This window comes from Macroventuria anomochaeta, assembly GCF_010093625.1.
Source record: "Macroventuria anomochaeta strain CBS 525.71 unplaced genomic scaffold BU25scaffold_35, whole genome shotgun sequence".
NCBI classification, from domain to species: Eukaryota; Fungi; Ascomycota; class Dothideomycetes; order Pleosporales; family Didymellaceae; genus Macroventuria; species Macroventuria anomochaeta.
The window spans coordinates 274,294-290,621 of NW_022985396.1; the positions used below are offsets into that span (position 1 = coordinate 274,294).

The window sequence follows — 16,328 nt, forward strand, 5'->3', positions numbered from 1 at the left end:
GAGCCGGTCCACGCCCCGTTGTTTCTCGCTTTCTTCACCGTTCAGACCCCGGCTAACGATATGCCGCTCGCCGCGCCCACCTCGTCCGAGGCGCGACGAGAGCTGAGTGACGACCATGGACGGCAACCTTCACGATGACTGGCCCTGCCCTCTTTCGGAGTAATACGCAGTATCCCAGGCTGCCGGGTCGCGGTGTGCTAAGAGTGAAGCAGCCCGGATCATGGCGCAGTGAGCGCTCTAACCAAAACCTCTAGGCGATGCAACCTTTGAGCATCACCCGCTGCACGCTTGCCTCAGCGAGATGGACCTGGCGTCGGTGTGTGGGTGGTGGCTGACTTCTCGTCTACTTCAGTCACCCAAACCGTCGTTGTCAGAGCCAAGTAACAGCGTCACTGTCGTTCCGTGACAGGTAACGGCCCTCGAGCCAAAGTCTCTCCTTGTCCTCTGATTCCCTCGACTTCCTGTTCACCCACGGTTCGCCCTGTCGTCTACCTGCGGCTACCGGGCCGTGGCGCTCTATCCCAGCTTGTTCTTGGCCCACCTGTGATCCACTGCTGACTGGGCGCCGCGGGCAGTGAGTGTCCAACCAACGTCGGTGTGGCAAGAGCGAACCCTGATCATCTGTTCGCTTCATGGGTTATTCTTGGGCGTCTGATCGAGATGAAACATCGAAGTCCCAACTGCTCGGTTCATGTCATGCTGTGTCGAGTCGGCCACCCATTTCAGTGTGGTGCCGTGGTCAATGTTCCTGCATCGCTGCACGGGGACCGTGATGCGCCTGTCCGGCGAGCCAATCTCCTCGTTGCAAGACAGTGAGTGGGCAGCAGAGGCCATACTCCGGTGCAAGGAATGCAAAGCTCAGCGTGGAGCAGCTACCATTCGAGCAAGACGCGAGCCTGGGCGCTGGGGCAAGTCATCTCCCTGGCATCTCGGAGATATAGAGCCGCCGCTTTAGGAAAGGTTCGCTGCTGCAGCTTGCCAATACTACCGTGGTGCTAGGGAAAACGGTCATGGTCTGCAATACCGATCATTTGCTTGTGGGCTGAAATCTTGATCCATCCTCCTAAATGATGTTATGGGGCTATACTTGCTGGGTAGGCACTTCTCCTTTCAGCCAAACATCCCGAACCTGACCCCCAGCTCACCCTATTCTGGATCGAGCTATAGCGGTTTCTATCTGCGAACCGTACATCTATTGCCCAGATTCTATATGCTCACGATCTCTTTGATCTACCATCTCTCAAGCTCATTCTGATTAAGCACCTTCATCAACAAAGCCTCGTTCTACACAGAACCGCACCATATACCACATATCACTGTCTTGATATCTCAGGATTTGGTACCCTACCAGGCAGCCTCGAGGATTAGCATCACGGGAGCGTCGAACCCTAGCGGCTTTGTACAACGATCCCAGCAGGAGCCAATTCGGACTGAAGGCACGGTGCATATGTGCTTCGACCCTTCAGACGGCTAACACCCGCTCAAGTCGAGTCAGAAGAGGAGTTCCTTAACATATCTTCCTACAACATTCATATACTCTTGTCTACAACGTTGTTGAGAAGTCGCGACTTACCTGCATCCTCTGCATCGGCGCAAAGCAGCGGATAACGGTCAGGCTGTTCCGTGGACCAGGCCTCTGCGTAGATCGCTGAACATTTGACGACAATACCCTCGCTGAAACAGCCACGATCAAGGCTCAGGCGACGCCACGTCGTTCCTTTTAGGAACTCTGCAGAAGGACCCTGTAAGCTCTACTGGGATTGCGACATGCTCCCTTGTTTGATGCGAAGGACTGACAGGTCGCAGTGCAGCGGCGACAGCGAATATACACACCGCCTAAGTCGCAACAAGGATTTGCAAGCAGTAGGCAGCCGGGTCGTTGCCCATACCTGTCTGTGCTCGCCATTCGAGATCTGTGGAGACTGCGGGAAGAAGCAAAGCGCACCATCTAGTCTTGCAATCCGCCTTGACGAACCGTTCAATCTCAGGGTTTAAGGTGTCGCGCAGCCGCAACAGGTGACATCAACAAACGCCAGATATCAGTATCTTCGAAAGCCTGAAACCTGTGGGTGCGCCCGTCATTCCTTACAGTCCACATGAGCCCACTGACCAAGCCTTGCGATAGACTTTAGAGCCGAGAAGTTCGGGTGGTGCATATCAACGCGCACTACTAACCTGGTTTCCCGGAACGTACCTCGTCAATCACATCCTTCCCCGCGATCCCACGCTTCGAGCTGCTCGTCGACAATAGCAGCGTATTCACAGTCACCAGTAACTCGCGCAGCGGCAGCTAATCGAATCGTACCCCTGCGCCGGCTAGACCGTCCTCAAGCGAACCAACAGCATCATCAAACGAAGCTGTGACGACCATCGACACTCCCGTTTTTGCCTTCCACTCGAGCTTGGATCGTCAGCCTTGAGAGCTTGCTCCGGAACGGCCACCTGGATTTTCGGTGCAAATTGAGCCTCGCGACAAAGCAATAACTGTTTGGCAAGGACGACTCGCTGTTGTTCAACATTACACTTGTAAGTACTATAGCCACCATTTATCCGCAGTATCGAGTTGCAGCAACTAGACACTCACCTGTTGTCTTGGAATCTTTTAAGCTTGATCAGCAATCTGACGAATAAAATAGCACCGTCAACATTCTGTCGCTATTACAAGATGAACACGAGTGAGTAAAGAATTTTTTGTTTTGTATTTGCGTGCTCTACACAGAGCGAAAGTTCTCCACTTTTCGGCTTCCAAGCGCTGCACCTTCCAGCCATAAGCTGGCGCCCTTCTCCGCATTCTTATCCTGCATTCCGCCTGCGCCTCTTTCTTATATTGGTCAACAAAACAGTCAACATGCGCGTTCTGTCTTGTACTTGTTTATTGCTACACGCTGTGGGTCCTTTGTTTCGATTTCTGCAGCTTCTGTAGTGCGCTCTCGCACACTTCTTCTGGCCCGAGTGCGGAGCCACCCGTACAACCAACACCCCACGCGCGTATGCCCTGCTGTGCTCAACCACCTAACGACGCACGCTTTTCGCATTTGTCGCCAGCATTGATTTCCAACACCAAACATTGCAGTCAAAAAAACGATTGGCTGATTGCAGGACTAGCAGTACTTCATCCTCCTTTGTCAATGGCATCGGACAACCATTTCTCTACAGAGGAAGCATGCATCGACCAGATTGGTACTCATGCACATCATAACTCTTTCGCAGCTGGTGTACCCGATCAGCTAAGGCGCGACGGAGCCCTAGCTCATACAGCGACCGGTATGCCTTTGAGCGCGATTACAAGCCGTTACGGTGCACCCCGTCCCGACGCAACGTAAGTAGCCTCTCTCATTGGTCTCCCTCTTCCCGGTCTGGCATGCAGGCTCCGTAGTGCTGCCTGCCGACCCCAGCCTGCATCCTCGATGCCTCTTTGCCTGGTGCTGGCAATCCCTACCCCAAAACAAACACGTCGACGATGCCTTTCATCATACTTGTCGTCGCACACATATCGGATGCATGGCACACCTAGTTCTCCCAACAGGCTGGTCTGTCACGTATGATCACACGACGAGCCTAGCGGGTCTGCCATACCGTCCCTGGTCAACTTGACAACTTATACCGTGTCACCCTACATTCGGTTACACATCGCTGTCGCTCGCATCAGTTGGGCCAAGTAGCATTGTTTTGCTGAGCTTACTGACTGCCAATAGTTACCAATCTGGTGTTGTCCTCTCCGATTCGGGGTCTGGGTCCATCTCAACCTCGCCCAGCTCCAACGCTTCGTCTGCACTAGCTTACTCCTCCTACTCATCTTTTTCTCCGACAGTGGCCACAACCTACTCCCAGTACCCTGTAGCAAACAACTATAACAGCTTCTCTTGTGGTTACGGTAACATGTCGACTCGACGGATGTCCTCCATGTAGGTAGCCGTTGTGGCGCATTCGTGCGCAACAAACCTAATGTGTATGCATGACAGCTGATAGCAACACAATAGAACTGATGCTTCATCGTCGGCGATGTTACCTCCGACACGATCACCAGGGCTGAGCAACCCTGTGTCACCGCCCATGGGTGTGCCGGCTCGGGACAACTATACAACAACGTCGGGCCTGCATAGGCATCCCCACACCCTATCGCCTCGTCATTCTGAACTCTCTCGCTACAACTCTATGCCCGACACTCCTAGGAGTGTTCTGTCAACCACCATGCCTCTGGCATACAGCAACTACCAGAGCTCCTCTTACTCAAGCCACGGTCAAGCGACAGAGACACCACCCTTCAACGCGCAAGAGACATACGGGACAATCAGCTGCGAGGGCACCACAGTAGTGCCAACTCTCGATGCGAAGATTGAGAAAGGATTCTTCTACTCTAGCGACCGCGTCTGGACATGCTACCGCCGGAACTACTTCGCTGTCAATGTCTCGTACGGACTCAACCCATGGATCTCGAACGCTCGCCTGTACCTTGATCAAGGGAATGGAAAGCAACCAGAGCAGATCCAATCGATGGCAGTTTCTCTCGCTGCGGCTGTTGATGGCTCGGCAGGGAAGACCATTGAGCTCATCCAACACACCCCGAAACGCGACAAGGGCCCTCAACTTTCCATGAAGAAGGAGCTCCTCGCTCCCACCCCACCTGGAAAGAGCCACGAACACGGTGGCTACGGCCTCAACAGTTTCCACCAGTCCTCGAGTGTTCCAGGCCCACAGTTGCCCTTACAGAACGACTCCGACTCATCGCAACAATACTCGCCTACTAGCCATGCCAGTAGCAGTTTCCAACACGGGTTTGAACGCATTCAGTTCAAATCAGCTACCGCCAACAACGGCAAGCGGCGAGCCCAGCAGCAATACTATCATCTGATTGTCGAACTCTGGGCCAACATTCAGAATCCACGAGATGATAACCCGAAATGGGTCAAGATCGCCGCTCGCTCGTCACACCCAGTGGTCGTCCGTGGGAGATCACCAAGCCACTATCAACACGAGGGTCCCCACAATGCCGGTGCCAGTCGAGGCGCTGGAGGATCAGGTCTCGGTGGGCCTGGTCATCATGGCTTGGGTTCAAATGGCACACGAGCTTTTGGATCCTACAGTAATGGCATGTCGAACGGTAGTGCAACCATGGGCGGTAACCCCTACCGAGGTAACACCTACTCACTCGATCCAAGCCCTATCGGAAGTCATTCTGTGAGTTCTGCCAGCTCCCTGAGCGGTGGGCCCCCCGAGGGTCTTGTTGGCGATCAACACATGGTCGACGATGACAACAAGATGAATGACGCTCCTCAAGACTACTCCTACTACCCAGCTCCACTCTACGAGAGTATCCCAGCAAAGATTGAGCATTCACTCCCACTACCGCAGCGCATTATCAAAGAGGAGTACCCGGGTCCTGCAGCGCTAGCCGCTGGCTGGCACAACGGCGGCTGTGGGCGTTTTCAGGGCATGGAGACCAGTCGCGGGTACTACCCAGACGTGCATGCTCACGCCGGGTACTGAGCTAATTGCAGACTTGAGTGCAGTCTGTATCATGTTTTGTCAGCCTGACGCGAGTGGTGGTTGTGCCGTCACAGCTACTATAGAAGCCACCGATTCCCCCTTGACATCTACGGCGATCTCATACCGCCACCCTCCTCTCACCCTTCACGAAGTCGACCAACATCTGTCATCAGAGCAAGTATGAAGGAGAGACACCACCACGAGTCAACTGAACAACATGCCAGGCGCATGCCAAATCCTCCCAGCTTGCGGACGCTATGCAACGTCTCGACTTTGACTTCAACCACACAACGCAGAGTTTCGCTGAACATACATTGGCGCGGCATCTGCAATGGAGTTGGGCGTCTCATGTCTTTCAATGTTTCTTTCATCCTCCTTGATCCTAATATCTTTAATCCTGCACCTAGCGCTGCCGTCAGACACGACTGTAGGATCCGCATGAGCGAACGTTTTCTTTGCTTCTTTCGTATTTCGGTACCCTTCCCTTATGGCGTTTCACACTACGATCGTGCTTTTGGCGCGATACAACTGGTATTGATATATGGGCGCAGGAAAATTGTCACGAGTTACGGATGCATCGTGCATGGAGCTTGTGGGTAAAAACGGTACAGGTCGATGGTCATACCCCCTCTCTTATGTACTGCCACCACTGGGATTGCACTACCTGGTAGTGGCAGAGGCCACGGTTGTATGAGTAATGGGTCATGGCCATGGTATCTTTCTCGATATGATCATGGGAACACGGACTATAGGCAGGCAGGGGAGCACAAGCGTGGGAGCGACGGTGGTGGAACAAACGCGACTAATGATGGTGGCCCTTGTCATTTGTATGAATATATAGCCCCTAAAAGCTACTGATAGTTGTGAATGCAGGCGGCCCTTCTTGTTTACTCGCACCTTCCACGCTTTCACATGTTCGCACCTTCTGCGTGCCTTTCGCGCCTTTCACAGCTCCGACTGGCCGCGAGTCATGCCCAACCACACCTCCACTACGCATCCCTCCATCTCATTCCTGTCTAATTCGACGCACACTACTGTACGTCTGTCAGCTTGATCCCTCACCGCCTCGCCCTCAACAAGCGCGCCAGAATGTCCTCAACTTTCTTCTTTGCGTCGAAGAAGTGACCACTCACTTCTTGAGATGAGGTGCAAGGAAGCTCAACGGTATCTGGTTAGCGGCGGGGAAGCATGGAAGCGGCGGCGGGCCAGGCTTCGGCTTTGAGCGCCTAGCGGCACAGCAGAGCTTCGCATTTTCGTTCTGCCAGCCCCAGCCCAAGTTGAATCGAGTCCAAGCGCTGCCACGGAACTGCAAGGCCCGACGACGTCTCTTGTGACGTGATCACCAAAGCGCCAACGGACGCGTTCCCCTGTCAGAATTTCCAGCCCTGGGTCTTCAAATACACAAAACTCACCGCCAGAACTGCGCGCATCTCCTTCGCCTGCGCAAGTATACGGATAGAGTTGCGCTACTGCGAGCGTCTGCCCGAGAATCTGGATTGAGAAAGAGTAGGGGAGAGCTTGACTGCACGGCACGGGACCATGGCTTGGTACGATGAGGATAGCTGGCTGACCCAGGCGCTGTCGCCGAAGCTATCGACTATTGTGATTACCCTGGCGATTGCTATCTTCCTGCCTATTCTGCTGCATTCGTTCCTGTACAGGAAGGCCGCCAGCGCGACAGGGCTGCCCACGTTCTTGCTCGTGGGGCCAAGTGGTGGGGGAAAGACTGCGTTCACTACTCTGGTATGATGCTACTGAATGCGCTACGTTCATGCCGTCCGGGCGCACATGATACCTACGCGCTGTGCATTCATTCTAACGCCATCACAGACCGAGCGCGGCACCGTTCCCACAACCCACCCCTCCACCACCCCTCTCTCCATCGAAGCCCTCCTCCCAGACCCTCACGTCCCCGCCTCCTCGCACTACCGCTCCCCAGGCGACCCAGCCTTCGAGCGCTCGCGCCGCTTTATCATTCTCGACACGCCCGGCCACGGCAAGCTGCGTAATTACGCTACCTCCACGCTCGCCGACCCCGGGAATGTCCGCGGCATCATCTTCGTCGTCGACGCCGCTGCCATTGACGAGGAGGCCGGACTTAACGAAGCCGCAGAGTATTTGCACGATGTGCTGCTGAGTCTACAGAAGAGGTACACCAATGCAACGACGAGTAAGGGGCCGAAGGAGATCCCCGTGCTAATTGCGGCGAATAAGATGGATTTGTTTACTGCGTTGCCGGCGAGCTCGGTGAAGACTAAGCTTGAGAAGGCTATTAGTGAGGTTAGGAATAACAGGGCTAAGGCGCTGAGGGATGCTGGTGCTGCGCTGAGTGGTGGTGATGAAGTGGATGAGGAGAAGGAGTGGCTTGGTGAGGGTGGTGAGGGCAGTTTTGAGTTTGATGAGATGAGGGAGATTGGTACGGCGGTCGATATTGTCGGTGGCAATGTCTGTCAGGGCAAGAATTCCGGTGATGTTGCGGGCTGGTGGTCGTGGATTGGTGAGCACTTGTAAGTGCAGAAGAGAAGCGCAAGCTCAGGAGGCGGCATATGTGTTATAGGAAAAGTCGATACCCAATCTCGATACTAGGCTAGACTGTAGGTGACCTATTTACTTGTAGTCATCGGTCCATCAATGTGTACATTGCACCTTATCTCAACAGCCTTTTCTCTTCTGTCATCCGCTACGCAGTTCATCTCGTTTCATCTACCACGATTATTTCAAAGCCTTACATCCGCGTCATGTGTCGTCCTTCAAAGGTCGGATTGGGACATAATTACAACCCTGCACCGCTCCTCACATTGACTTTCGCTGACGTCTACTGCCAATTCCCCAATCTCTAGCGTAAGCAAGGCATATCCTAATATCTCATATGGCGACTACACGTACTTGCAGCAATGCAGGGGGTCAGGGCTGAGCTGAAAGAGGTCAATGTCTCCCGCAACATCACTCTTCGCTTCATCGAAGCAATGAAGGATGCGACGGTTTCCACAGCACCCGGCAGTTTGAGCTCGGTTGTCTCGGGCCAGATTTCTGGATGGTCGAGCTTCCTTGTTGGTGTACGGGGGCGGAGTTTGGCAATTTGGTTGTTCTGCCGCAAGAAGACGTGCGACAAGTGTGACCCTAGCCTCTGCAGCAAGAAGAATGGTGACAAGAAGTCCAATAACTTCCACCAAGAAGGTTGATGATTAGAGGTATGTATCCTATGTTGCCGTGCAATCAAAGATTCTTGCTAATCTTTCATCATTCACGGCGCCCTTCTTCTCTTCTCTCCTCTCGCCTTCGGGCATACCGATACCCTTAGATTTTCTCTCTTCTTCTCTTTGGAGCTCCTGGGTTCGCTGGGTCTCTTTCGGCGCGACCAGCGTTCTGAATCTCGTGAAGCAGTAAGGCGCTAATGTCCATAGCTTTCTCGAATGCATCTCGATGTCTGCTTCCATGATACTTTCAACAAATACTATCTCTCTTCCGTCAGCATCTCGACGTCTGCAACAATTGCGGTCACACTTTGATCAGAACGACTCTTATCGCGTTGTCCCTCGACGTACCTTCTCTCACTATACATGATCAGGGTCATAGTCTATTATGTCGAGCCTGACCTGTCGAAAGTGCTAGGTCAAAATGCTCGTCACACGGTCCATTGCACTTAGTGCACTTCTGCTGCAGCTTCCAACTCTTGTTTGAGCTTGCGTCGTAAGTCCATCTATGCTCATAACGAATACATGGAACTGCGCTGACACTGAGCAGAACGATGCTTTCTTTCACTGCAACACTCAGTTCACGCCGAGCGGCAGCAATGAACAAGCGTGTGTAGACATCGTTCATCTCCACTGGAGGCGTCCAGCTACACCTGAGAAAATCACATGCTTCTGCGGAGAGACTGGCAAAAGTAACCATGAAGCGTTGGTGGGACTGTTTCTACAAGAAAGTGGCGCAATGCCAAAGATGGACAAAGAGGGATACTTGTCCTCGTAAGGACTTTGGTGTATATGATAAGCTTCTTGGTGTTCCCTGATGTCACTAATTCGGGTTTTGACAGTTGAAGAGACCTGCTACTGGAGGCGAAAGAGACTCGTCTACTGCAAAGATGATTGGACACCAACGCCTCCTTGGGAAGACCTGAACAACAAGAAGATGAAGTCGTACTACGACTTGAACTCGACCCACTAGTATGCCTTCGAAAGTAAACATAAAAGCGCTTGTAAAAGGTGAAAGGAGAGCTGGTTGGCCAAAGACACTGCCCAGAATGTTCTGGTCCCTGACTGTGCGCAGTGAAGGGCGGCTTGGCGCACAAACGATCTTTCATAATTTTGCGCCGCCATTCGAGAGTTCTTGAAATCCGCAATCTGTAACTTACTCCCATCACGACGACTGCAAGCTCTTCACGTCCACATCACTTCCTCCAGCCGCCATCATGAAGCTCTTATGCGCCCTCTTCGCCTTCCTCTTTCTCGCTGCTCAATGCGGTGTAGCCACCGCCGTCCAGTTCGCCAGCAACGATACCACCTCAGATATCCTCAAAGCCGCCAACATCATCAATTCTGGGTTCTTTCAGATAGCCGAATTCATGCATCAGCACGCCGAGTTTCTCGAGCTTGTCGCACAAATCTGCGATAAGTTCAGCGAGAAGGAGTACACGGGATCATTGGAGGGTAGTAAAGAGCTTATGAGCCAACTACATGAAGTCACCAAGGTCTTCGAAGCCCAGAAAAAAGGTATCGCACTGCTCACAGTTGCTCTCAAGCTCGCCAGTGAAGGTTTTCCGGTTCTGACCGAGGAAGTTGATGAGGCGGCGCGCAAGCTCCAAGAGATGAACAAGCTTCCAAAGGAGCTCTGAATCTCCCATCTCACATCTTAGGTATGTCTTCCCACCATCGCCTGAAGCCTCTTCTCTTGCGGCCGGAGTATGTTTTAACAACACCGGCATAGGATGTTCGGCCTCATTACGCACGTCCTCCTTGTCCGCACCTCACCTCTTTGGAGTACTGAGGGCTCATGGACGTTGAGCTGATCCTTCGGAATGTCTGTCGGATTCGGTGGGGGATGTTGTTCTGCTCTGGAAACATCAGTAGCAACAATACCGCACTGCTGTTTCCAATAATGGCCATTTTACTTCGGACGTTCCGTTCCTTATTGCTGCTTGTGTCAACTGTGTATCATCGATAGCTTGCAAGACCATAATTGTAGCCATCAACGGGAGTGACTCTAGGAGTCCCGGTCTGACATCCTTGCTTGAAGTCATCATACCACACAATTTTGGCACATCCGGACCGCTTATTATCGTTGCATGTACCTATTTATGAAGATTTCGCACAAGGTCGCAGAGTTCAGGATTGGATCCGTCTGCGCACATTTGTCAGGTTCTCCCTGTGTGTAGGCTGGACAGAGCGTCATCGCCCGGATAGCACTTGCCTAGCGCCTGTGGCTTAATCTTCACAGGGCTAGTCAACAAGCTTTTTAGTGCACACCCAAGCTTTCTGACAGCCAGTCAGAGACCTGACAGATTGCGACAAGCCTTCTTAGCGGTTAAACCAAGCTTTTGCAATCGGTAAAGTGGCAGTGAACGCGTGGTTATGCTGTCATTCAGAGCTCCTCCTCCGCAGTCCCTCCAAACAACCGGATTGGAACGCCAGACTTCGAGATATATTCAGGCCTCAATGATGATTTATTACTGCACGTCCTACCTGTTACTTGACTTTGACTTCTTAGTGTCCTTGCTCACTTGCACATTACTCCTTGTCACTTCCGGCTTTCTGTGTCATCGTCAACCCTGGGCACTCCGAAGGGAAATGGCGACCGCAATCTCCGACAAGATCTACAGATTCTGCACAAATCCTGCAAGCATATCATCTGAGCTCGCGAAGCATCCATCTCAAGAGCCTGCGCATCTTGCTGATACGCTTTACGGAGGAGGACATCTGGCCATTACCAAACACAAGTCTCATTCCCGACAACCCGCGAGTCCAGCAGAAATCCAGCGCGCTCGAGAGTGCGGCAACTGGGGCGACAGTGAACCAAGCGAACTTTTCCTACAGTGCTACCATGCTGCTCTCTGCTCGCTCGAACACGATCCACTGGCTGGTATGGTGAGCCCTAGTCTTATGGGTAGCAATGGAGTCCTTCCAATCACAGTCGTTGCGCCAGTGCCTGACATCTGTCGCCACATGGCGAACCTTATCGTCCGGGCGGAAAAGGAAGTCTTTCTGGCAACAAACTTTTGGGTTGCTTCCGGTGCGGCATCTATCATTACAGACGCCATTAAGGAGCTTTCAAGACGTGCTGGCGAGCGTGGAAAAAGAGTTGTTGTCAAGATCATGTATGATCGCGGAAACATCAAGCAAGTCATCGACAATCACCAGATGATGTCGCCGAAGCAGTACACTGCAAAGGCTGTAAGACTGCCAGCCCCTGAAGAGATACCGCACATCGACATGGAAGTGCAGAGCTACCACCGACCGATGCTGGGAACATTCCACTCTAAGTTCATGGTCGTTGATCGTAGGATGGCTGTTGTGCAGAGCAACAATATCCAGGATAACGACAACTTAGAAATGATGACGCACATCGAGGGCGAGATCGTGAACTCGATCTACGACACTGCACTGATCTCCTGGGCGAGGCACCTCAACCCTCCACTACCATCCCTAAACAGCCGAGCGAGCAATACGCATATAGCAATGTTTCACGATCCCTCTTTTCGAGGCCTCTTCGACGAAAAGGGGAGTCTACGAGTGCGACAAGACAGTCTTCTGAAAAGAGATCGTGATAGCAGGAACCAGAACTTCCCCCTACCAGATCACAAGAACAGATCCAATGACCCAGACGTTGGAGTTGAAATCGAGCGTATGCAAGCAGTGCTTTTACCGGGCGATGGGGAGACGCAGCTGGACGCAATTACAAGACATCTCAGTAAGCCTGTCGACAGTCAATATCATGCTTTTAGACTGCTGAAACTTACCAGATCTCGCAACGAAGCTAGATCGCAAAGGCACAGCGCCAGAATGCAATCCAGAAGACGGCATGATACCAATACATCCACACAAACCCCACGCCCCGTTCCCCATGGCACTCGTCAATCGAAGACCATGGGGTGCTCCGAACCACGAATGCGTCAACGTACCGCAGAACGAAGCTTGGTTGGCAGCCATTCGAAATGCTCAGAGAAAGATATTTATCCAAACGCCGAACCTGAATGCTTCGCCACTGTTACCTGCACTTCGAGAAGCAGCTTGTCGTGGCATCCAAGTCACATACTATGTCTGCATGGGCTACAACGATGCTGGCGAACTTCTCCCTTTCCAGGGCGGCAATAACGAAATGGTTGCAAATGAGATATATTCGAGCATGGACGAAGAGCACAGGAAGAACATGCGCATTCATTACTACGTGGCCAAGGATCAGGTGATGCCTATTCACAACAAGTTCAAGGCAAGGAGTTGTCACAGTAAGTCAACGATCGATATGTGGCCATCCGTTGAGCACATTCTAATGGCTATGGTAGTCAAACTTATGATCGTCGATGAACATGTTGGCATCCAAGGTAATGGCAATCAAGACACGCAGTCATGGTTCCACTCGATGGAGGTCAACATCATGATCGATTCGCACGAAGTATGCAAAGACTGGCTAGAACAACTTCGGAGAAATCAAAGTATGTACCTATCTGTCACCGACTTGCAAGACAAATGCTAACCTGCGGGTAGATACCCATCTTTATGGACTAGCATCACAAGAGGATGGGATATGGAGAGACGAGGATGGCAAGGAGGTTGAAGGCGCAATTGGTAAAGACCCGGGCAAGTTTTCTTGGGTCAAGGGCTTCGTTGGCGCTGTCCAACGCGTGAGAGGGGCCGGCGAGTTTTGAGGTCACAGTCTGATCGCCTGAGGTTTGCCTGTGTCCCCTGACTCCGCCCAGCCATGATACCTTGCTATACTTTTGTATGTGTCATGTTTTCTATTAATTGCGTTCATCTTCTGCTTGAAAGACGTTATAGCTGTCAAACGGATGGGTCAGTGTCACTTCCCTCACATGGTTTTGTTTCGAAGCCAGCAACCCTCACAAATAGGGAGATCGATTCACTGTTTAATGTTCTACTACCTCGGGTCCTGCTCGTTCCCGATCGTCGCGCTTCCACCTCCCCTCGCCTCGGCTAACAATTGCGTGCCCACTACCTCACCTGTGCTCTTATCCTTGAACACACCCACGATCGAGAACAAGCCCTTAAACGGCTCGTAGACGTACTCCTCCTCCCTGACCTTCTCGCCCTTGAACGTAACACTCTCATTGAACCCGTTGAAGCGCATGTTCTTTTGATAATTACCCACAACGCGCTCATTCGAGATAGATCCATAGTTGTTCAGCTTCTGCTCAATAATGTCTCCGTTCTGCGCCAGTACACGACGAGTGTGCGTGTTGCCTGAGAAGTCGTTCGCGGAGTAAAGAATGTTGTTCTTGATGTCGAACTGCATGAGGTCTTCGGATCGCTTGGTTGCTGCAGAAGTTGACGAGCCGGAAGATGTCGAGTTTGATCCTGATCCAGTTAGGCCATCGGTGACGTCTCCAATCAAGCCGGCTGTGTCGTTGATGATGCTGCCTAGTCCATTGCCTAGCTCTGCGATGATGGGATTCAAGTCGATGCTGTCGAGCACATCGCTGACCATAGTGACAAGGTTTGTGAGGCGTGCTTCCAGGTAGACCTTCGCGGTGACGTTCTGGATCAAGAGTGAGACTTTGTCGATGGAAAGGTCGACACCGGCGTTGAACGACAGTAACGAGAGGACCTGTGCATCGAGATTGACCTTTGCGGTCAGGTTGTCGACGCCAACGTAGATTTCTCCGACGTGGACTGAGGCGTTGAGAAGGACATCCGGCTCAGGAACTAGGGCGGAGACATTTGGGGTTGTGTTCTCAGTCTCGTACAGTACAGCGAGAGGATCGCCGTCCTCACGAATGTCGAGCTTGTAGCCGGTGTAACCATCGCTATCGGTCAGCTGTCCAAGAATCGCACAAGGAAAAAGTGTCGCAAGTACTGAGGTGAAGGCTCGCATGATGAGCTGTGAATGTGGTGCACTTCGGAAGATCGAGTTGTAAAGAAAGGACGCAACTGCAAGAGCTGCTAGGAGAGAGTATGGTGACGAACAGCTTCGACGGCGACTGCCCAACAAGAAAAGGAAAGCAGAGGCATGATGCGCAGTTGTATGCGACAAGGTGGTGGATTAACGGCATGGATCTGTAATTGGTATGATGCGTTTTCAAGCCACAGCTCACCACGCCCTGCCATTGCAACGTCGAAGCGGGCCAATACTAACGGCAGTTGTGCTATAGAAAGCAGGACTTTTGTTAGCGATTCAAGGTCCAGACGGTTCTACCCCAGAGCAACTCACCGTTGAGGCTCAAACCCCTGTTCTGATCGCGGGTCATAGGCTGTTTCAGAGGTTTACCCGAAATGAGCCTTATGGAGAACACGGCATTTCGCATGTCCATTGACTCGCTTTACGGTTCGCTTGGAACGATGCTTCGATCTTGATTTCTTCTCTTCAACTGTACGGCTGCTGTCTGTGTCGCTCTCTCTATTCCTCCGTTCATCGCAAGTTGCCAACATGTCGCTCTCTATCCGTCTCCTGTTGCTTTCGATCCTTTTCGCTTTCGTAGCGCAAGTGCTTGCGCAAACCGGTTCGTCTGCGACTTTGGACACTCCGCCAATCACGAGCAGTGCTACTGCCAGCGCGACTGCCTCTGGAACCAGGACCCCGACAACTTCAGCACCAAGTGTCTCTAGAACCTCAACGGCCCCAGATGTCCTTCTGCAGGTGCCTGAGCTCCACGTTGGCCGAATTGAACTTGTGGTCGAAAAGTTGCAAGCGGACCTCAACCTTAACGCCAAAGTTGCAGGCCTTGTCCAGATCAATGCCGGAGTTGCAGTTGCGGTTGAGAAGGTCAACATCACCATCGCCGACGTCGATGTGAACCTTGAACTCGTGGTCAGACTGGGCAACTTAGTGGAAATTGTTGAGCGTGTATTCGATTCCCTGGACCTGAATCCGCTCTTGCTTAGCTTGGTTGGTAATGTGACGAACTTGGTAGGAGAGGTGATTGGCGCAGTGGATGGTCTGGTGAGTGCTTGTCTGATGTGCTGAGATCCAAAGGCAGGCTGGCTGACGATTGTAGATTGGTTCCATCACACAAAGCGGCAAGACGCTGAACTTTTTGGTTGACAACTTGGGCAACATCGTCCAGGAGGTTGTCGGAGGCGGCGGCGATACTCTCTCGCAGATCGTCGGTAATTATAAGGTGAGCTTTGAGCCTTCGAATAGATAACAATATGCTAACGAACTATCGCAGTTGAATATGACGGAAGTCGCAGGAACCGTGAAGCAGGTTGGCCAGGGTCTCACCCAGAAGACCTACTCTTACGAGCCGCTTAGTGCGCTCATCGATATCATTACGAACACAGCCGGTAGGTTGCCGATCTTCTTGCTCTGTTCATTAGCGCCTAGTAACACATCGTGCAGGACAAGTTGTTCAGGCCACAGTCCAGAAGTCTTCTTCTGGTGGAGGTGCATCGTCTACACCGTCTGTAACAGCAACCCCTGTCACGCTGCCTGTCAGCTCTTCCACCGGTACGGCCTAGAGGAAGGTAGCATCGTAGAAGAAGTATCATCAGTGTCTGACGTCATAGTGCTTAAAACGCGTGTTGTTCCCATGAAGGCTGCAGGACTGACTTCCAGGTTTTACACTGAGTATCGATTGGTACTGACTGACGAAGGTTACAAGCTGACAACAGAAGATGAAGTGACTGTAGCGCGGTGCGTAGATGGGTGTATGGAAGATGATTTGCAGGTGG

At 52.3% G+C, this 16,328-nt stretch overlaps 5 protein-coding genes across 5 annotated transcripts; 4 read left to right on the forward strand and 1 right to left on the reverse strand.

The window, feature by feature from the left end:
- The first annotated feature begins 3,737 nt into the window (after window positions 1-3,737).
- BU25DRAFT_173581 (p53-like transcription factor) lies at window positions 3,738-5,577 on the forward strand. The gene is made up of 2 exons (XM_033700841.1): window positions 3,738-3,905; window positions 3,981-5,577. Exons 1-2 carry the CDS (start codon window positions 3,880-3,882, stop codon window positions 5,485-5,487), a joined length of 1,533 nt encoding a protein of 510 aa, XP_033557920.1. The 5' UTR covers window positions 3,738-3,879; the 3' UTR covers window positions 5,488-5,577.
- A 1,176-nt stretch (window positions 5,578-6,753) lies between these two features.
- BU25DRAFT_414194 (P-loop containing nucleoside triphosphate hydrolase protein) lies at window positions 6,754-8,133 on the forward strand. The gene is made up of 2 exons (XM_033707224.1): window positions 6,754-7,230; window positions 7,318-8,133. Exons 1-2 carry the CDS (start codon window positions 7,027-7,029, stop codon window positions 7,996-7,998), a joined length of 885 nt encoding a protein of 294 aa, XP_033557921.1. The 5' UTR covers window positions 6,754-7,026; the 3' UTR covers window positions 7,999-8,133.
- Window positions 8,134-9,898: 1,765 nt separating this feature from the next.
- Window positions 9,899-10,321, forward strand: BU25DRAFT_461813 (uncharacterized protein; the record flags this gene model as incomplete). Its single annotated transcript, XM_033710474.1, has 1 exon — window positions 9,899-10,321. One exon carries the CDS (start codon window positions 9,899-9,901, stop codon window positions 10,319-10,321), a length of 423 nt encoding a protein of 140 aa, XP_033557922.1.
- An 853-nt stretch (window positions 10,322-11,174) lies between these two features.
- BU25DRAFT_442455 (phospholipase D/nuclease) lies at window positions 11,175-13,348 on the forward strand (the record flags this gene model as incomplete). The annotated part of the gene is made up of 4 exons (XM_033709301.1): window positions 11,175-12,393; window positions 12,446-12,928; window positions 12,986-13,135; window positions 13,188-13,348. Exons 1-4 carry the CDS (start codon window positions 11,274-11,276, stop codon window positions 13,346-13,348), a joined length of 1,914 nt encoding a protein of 637 aa, XP_033557923.1. The 5' UTR covers window positions 11,175-11,273.
- Window positions 13,349-13,578: 230 nt separating this feature from the next.
- On the reverse strand, window positions 13,579-15,714 carry BU25DRAFT_434039 (uncharacterized protein; the record flags this gene model as incomplete). The annotated part of the gene is made up of 2 exons (XM_033708836.1): window positions 13,579-14,475; window positions 15,667-15,714. 2 exons carry the CDS (start codon window positions 15,712-15,714, stop codon window positions 13,579-13,581), a joined length of 945 nt encoding a protein of 314 aa, XP_033557924.1.
- Between the last annotated feature and the right edge of the window lie 614 nt (window positions 15,715-16,328).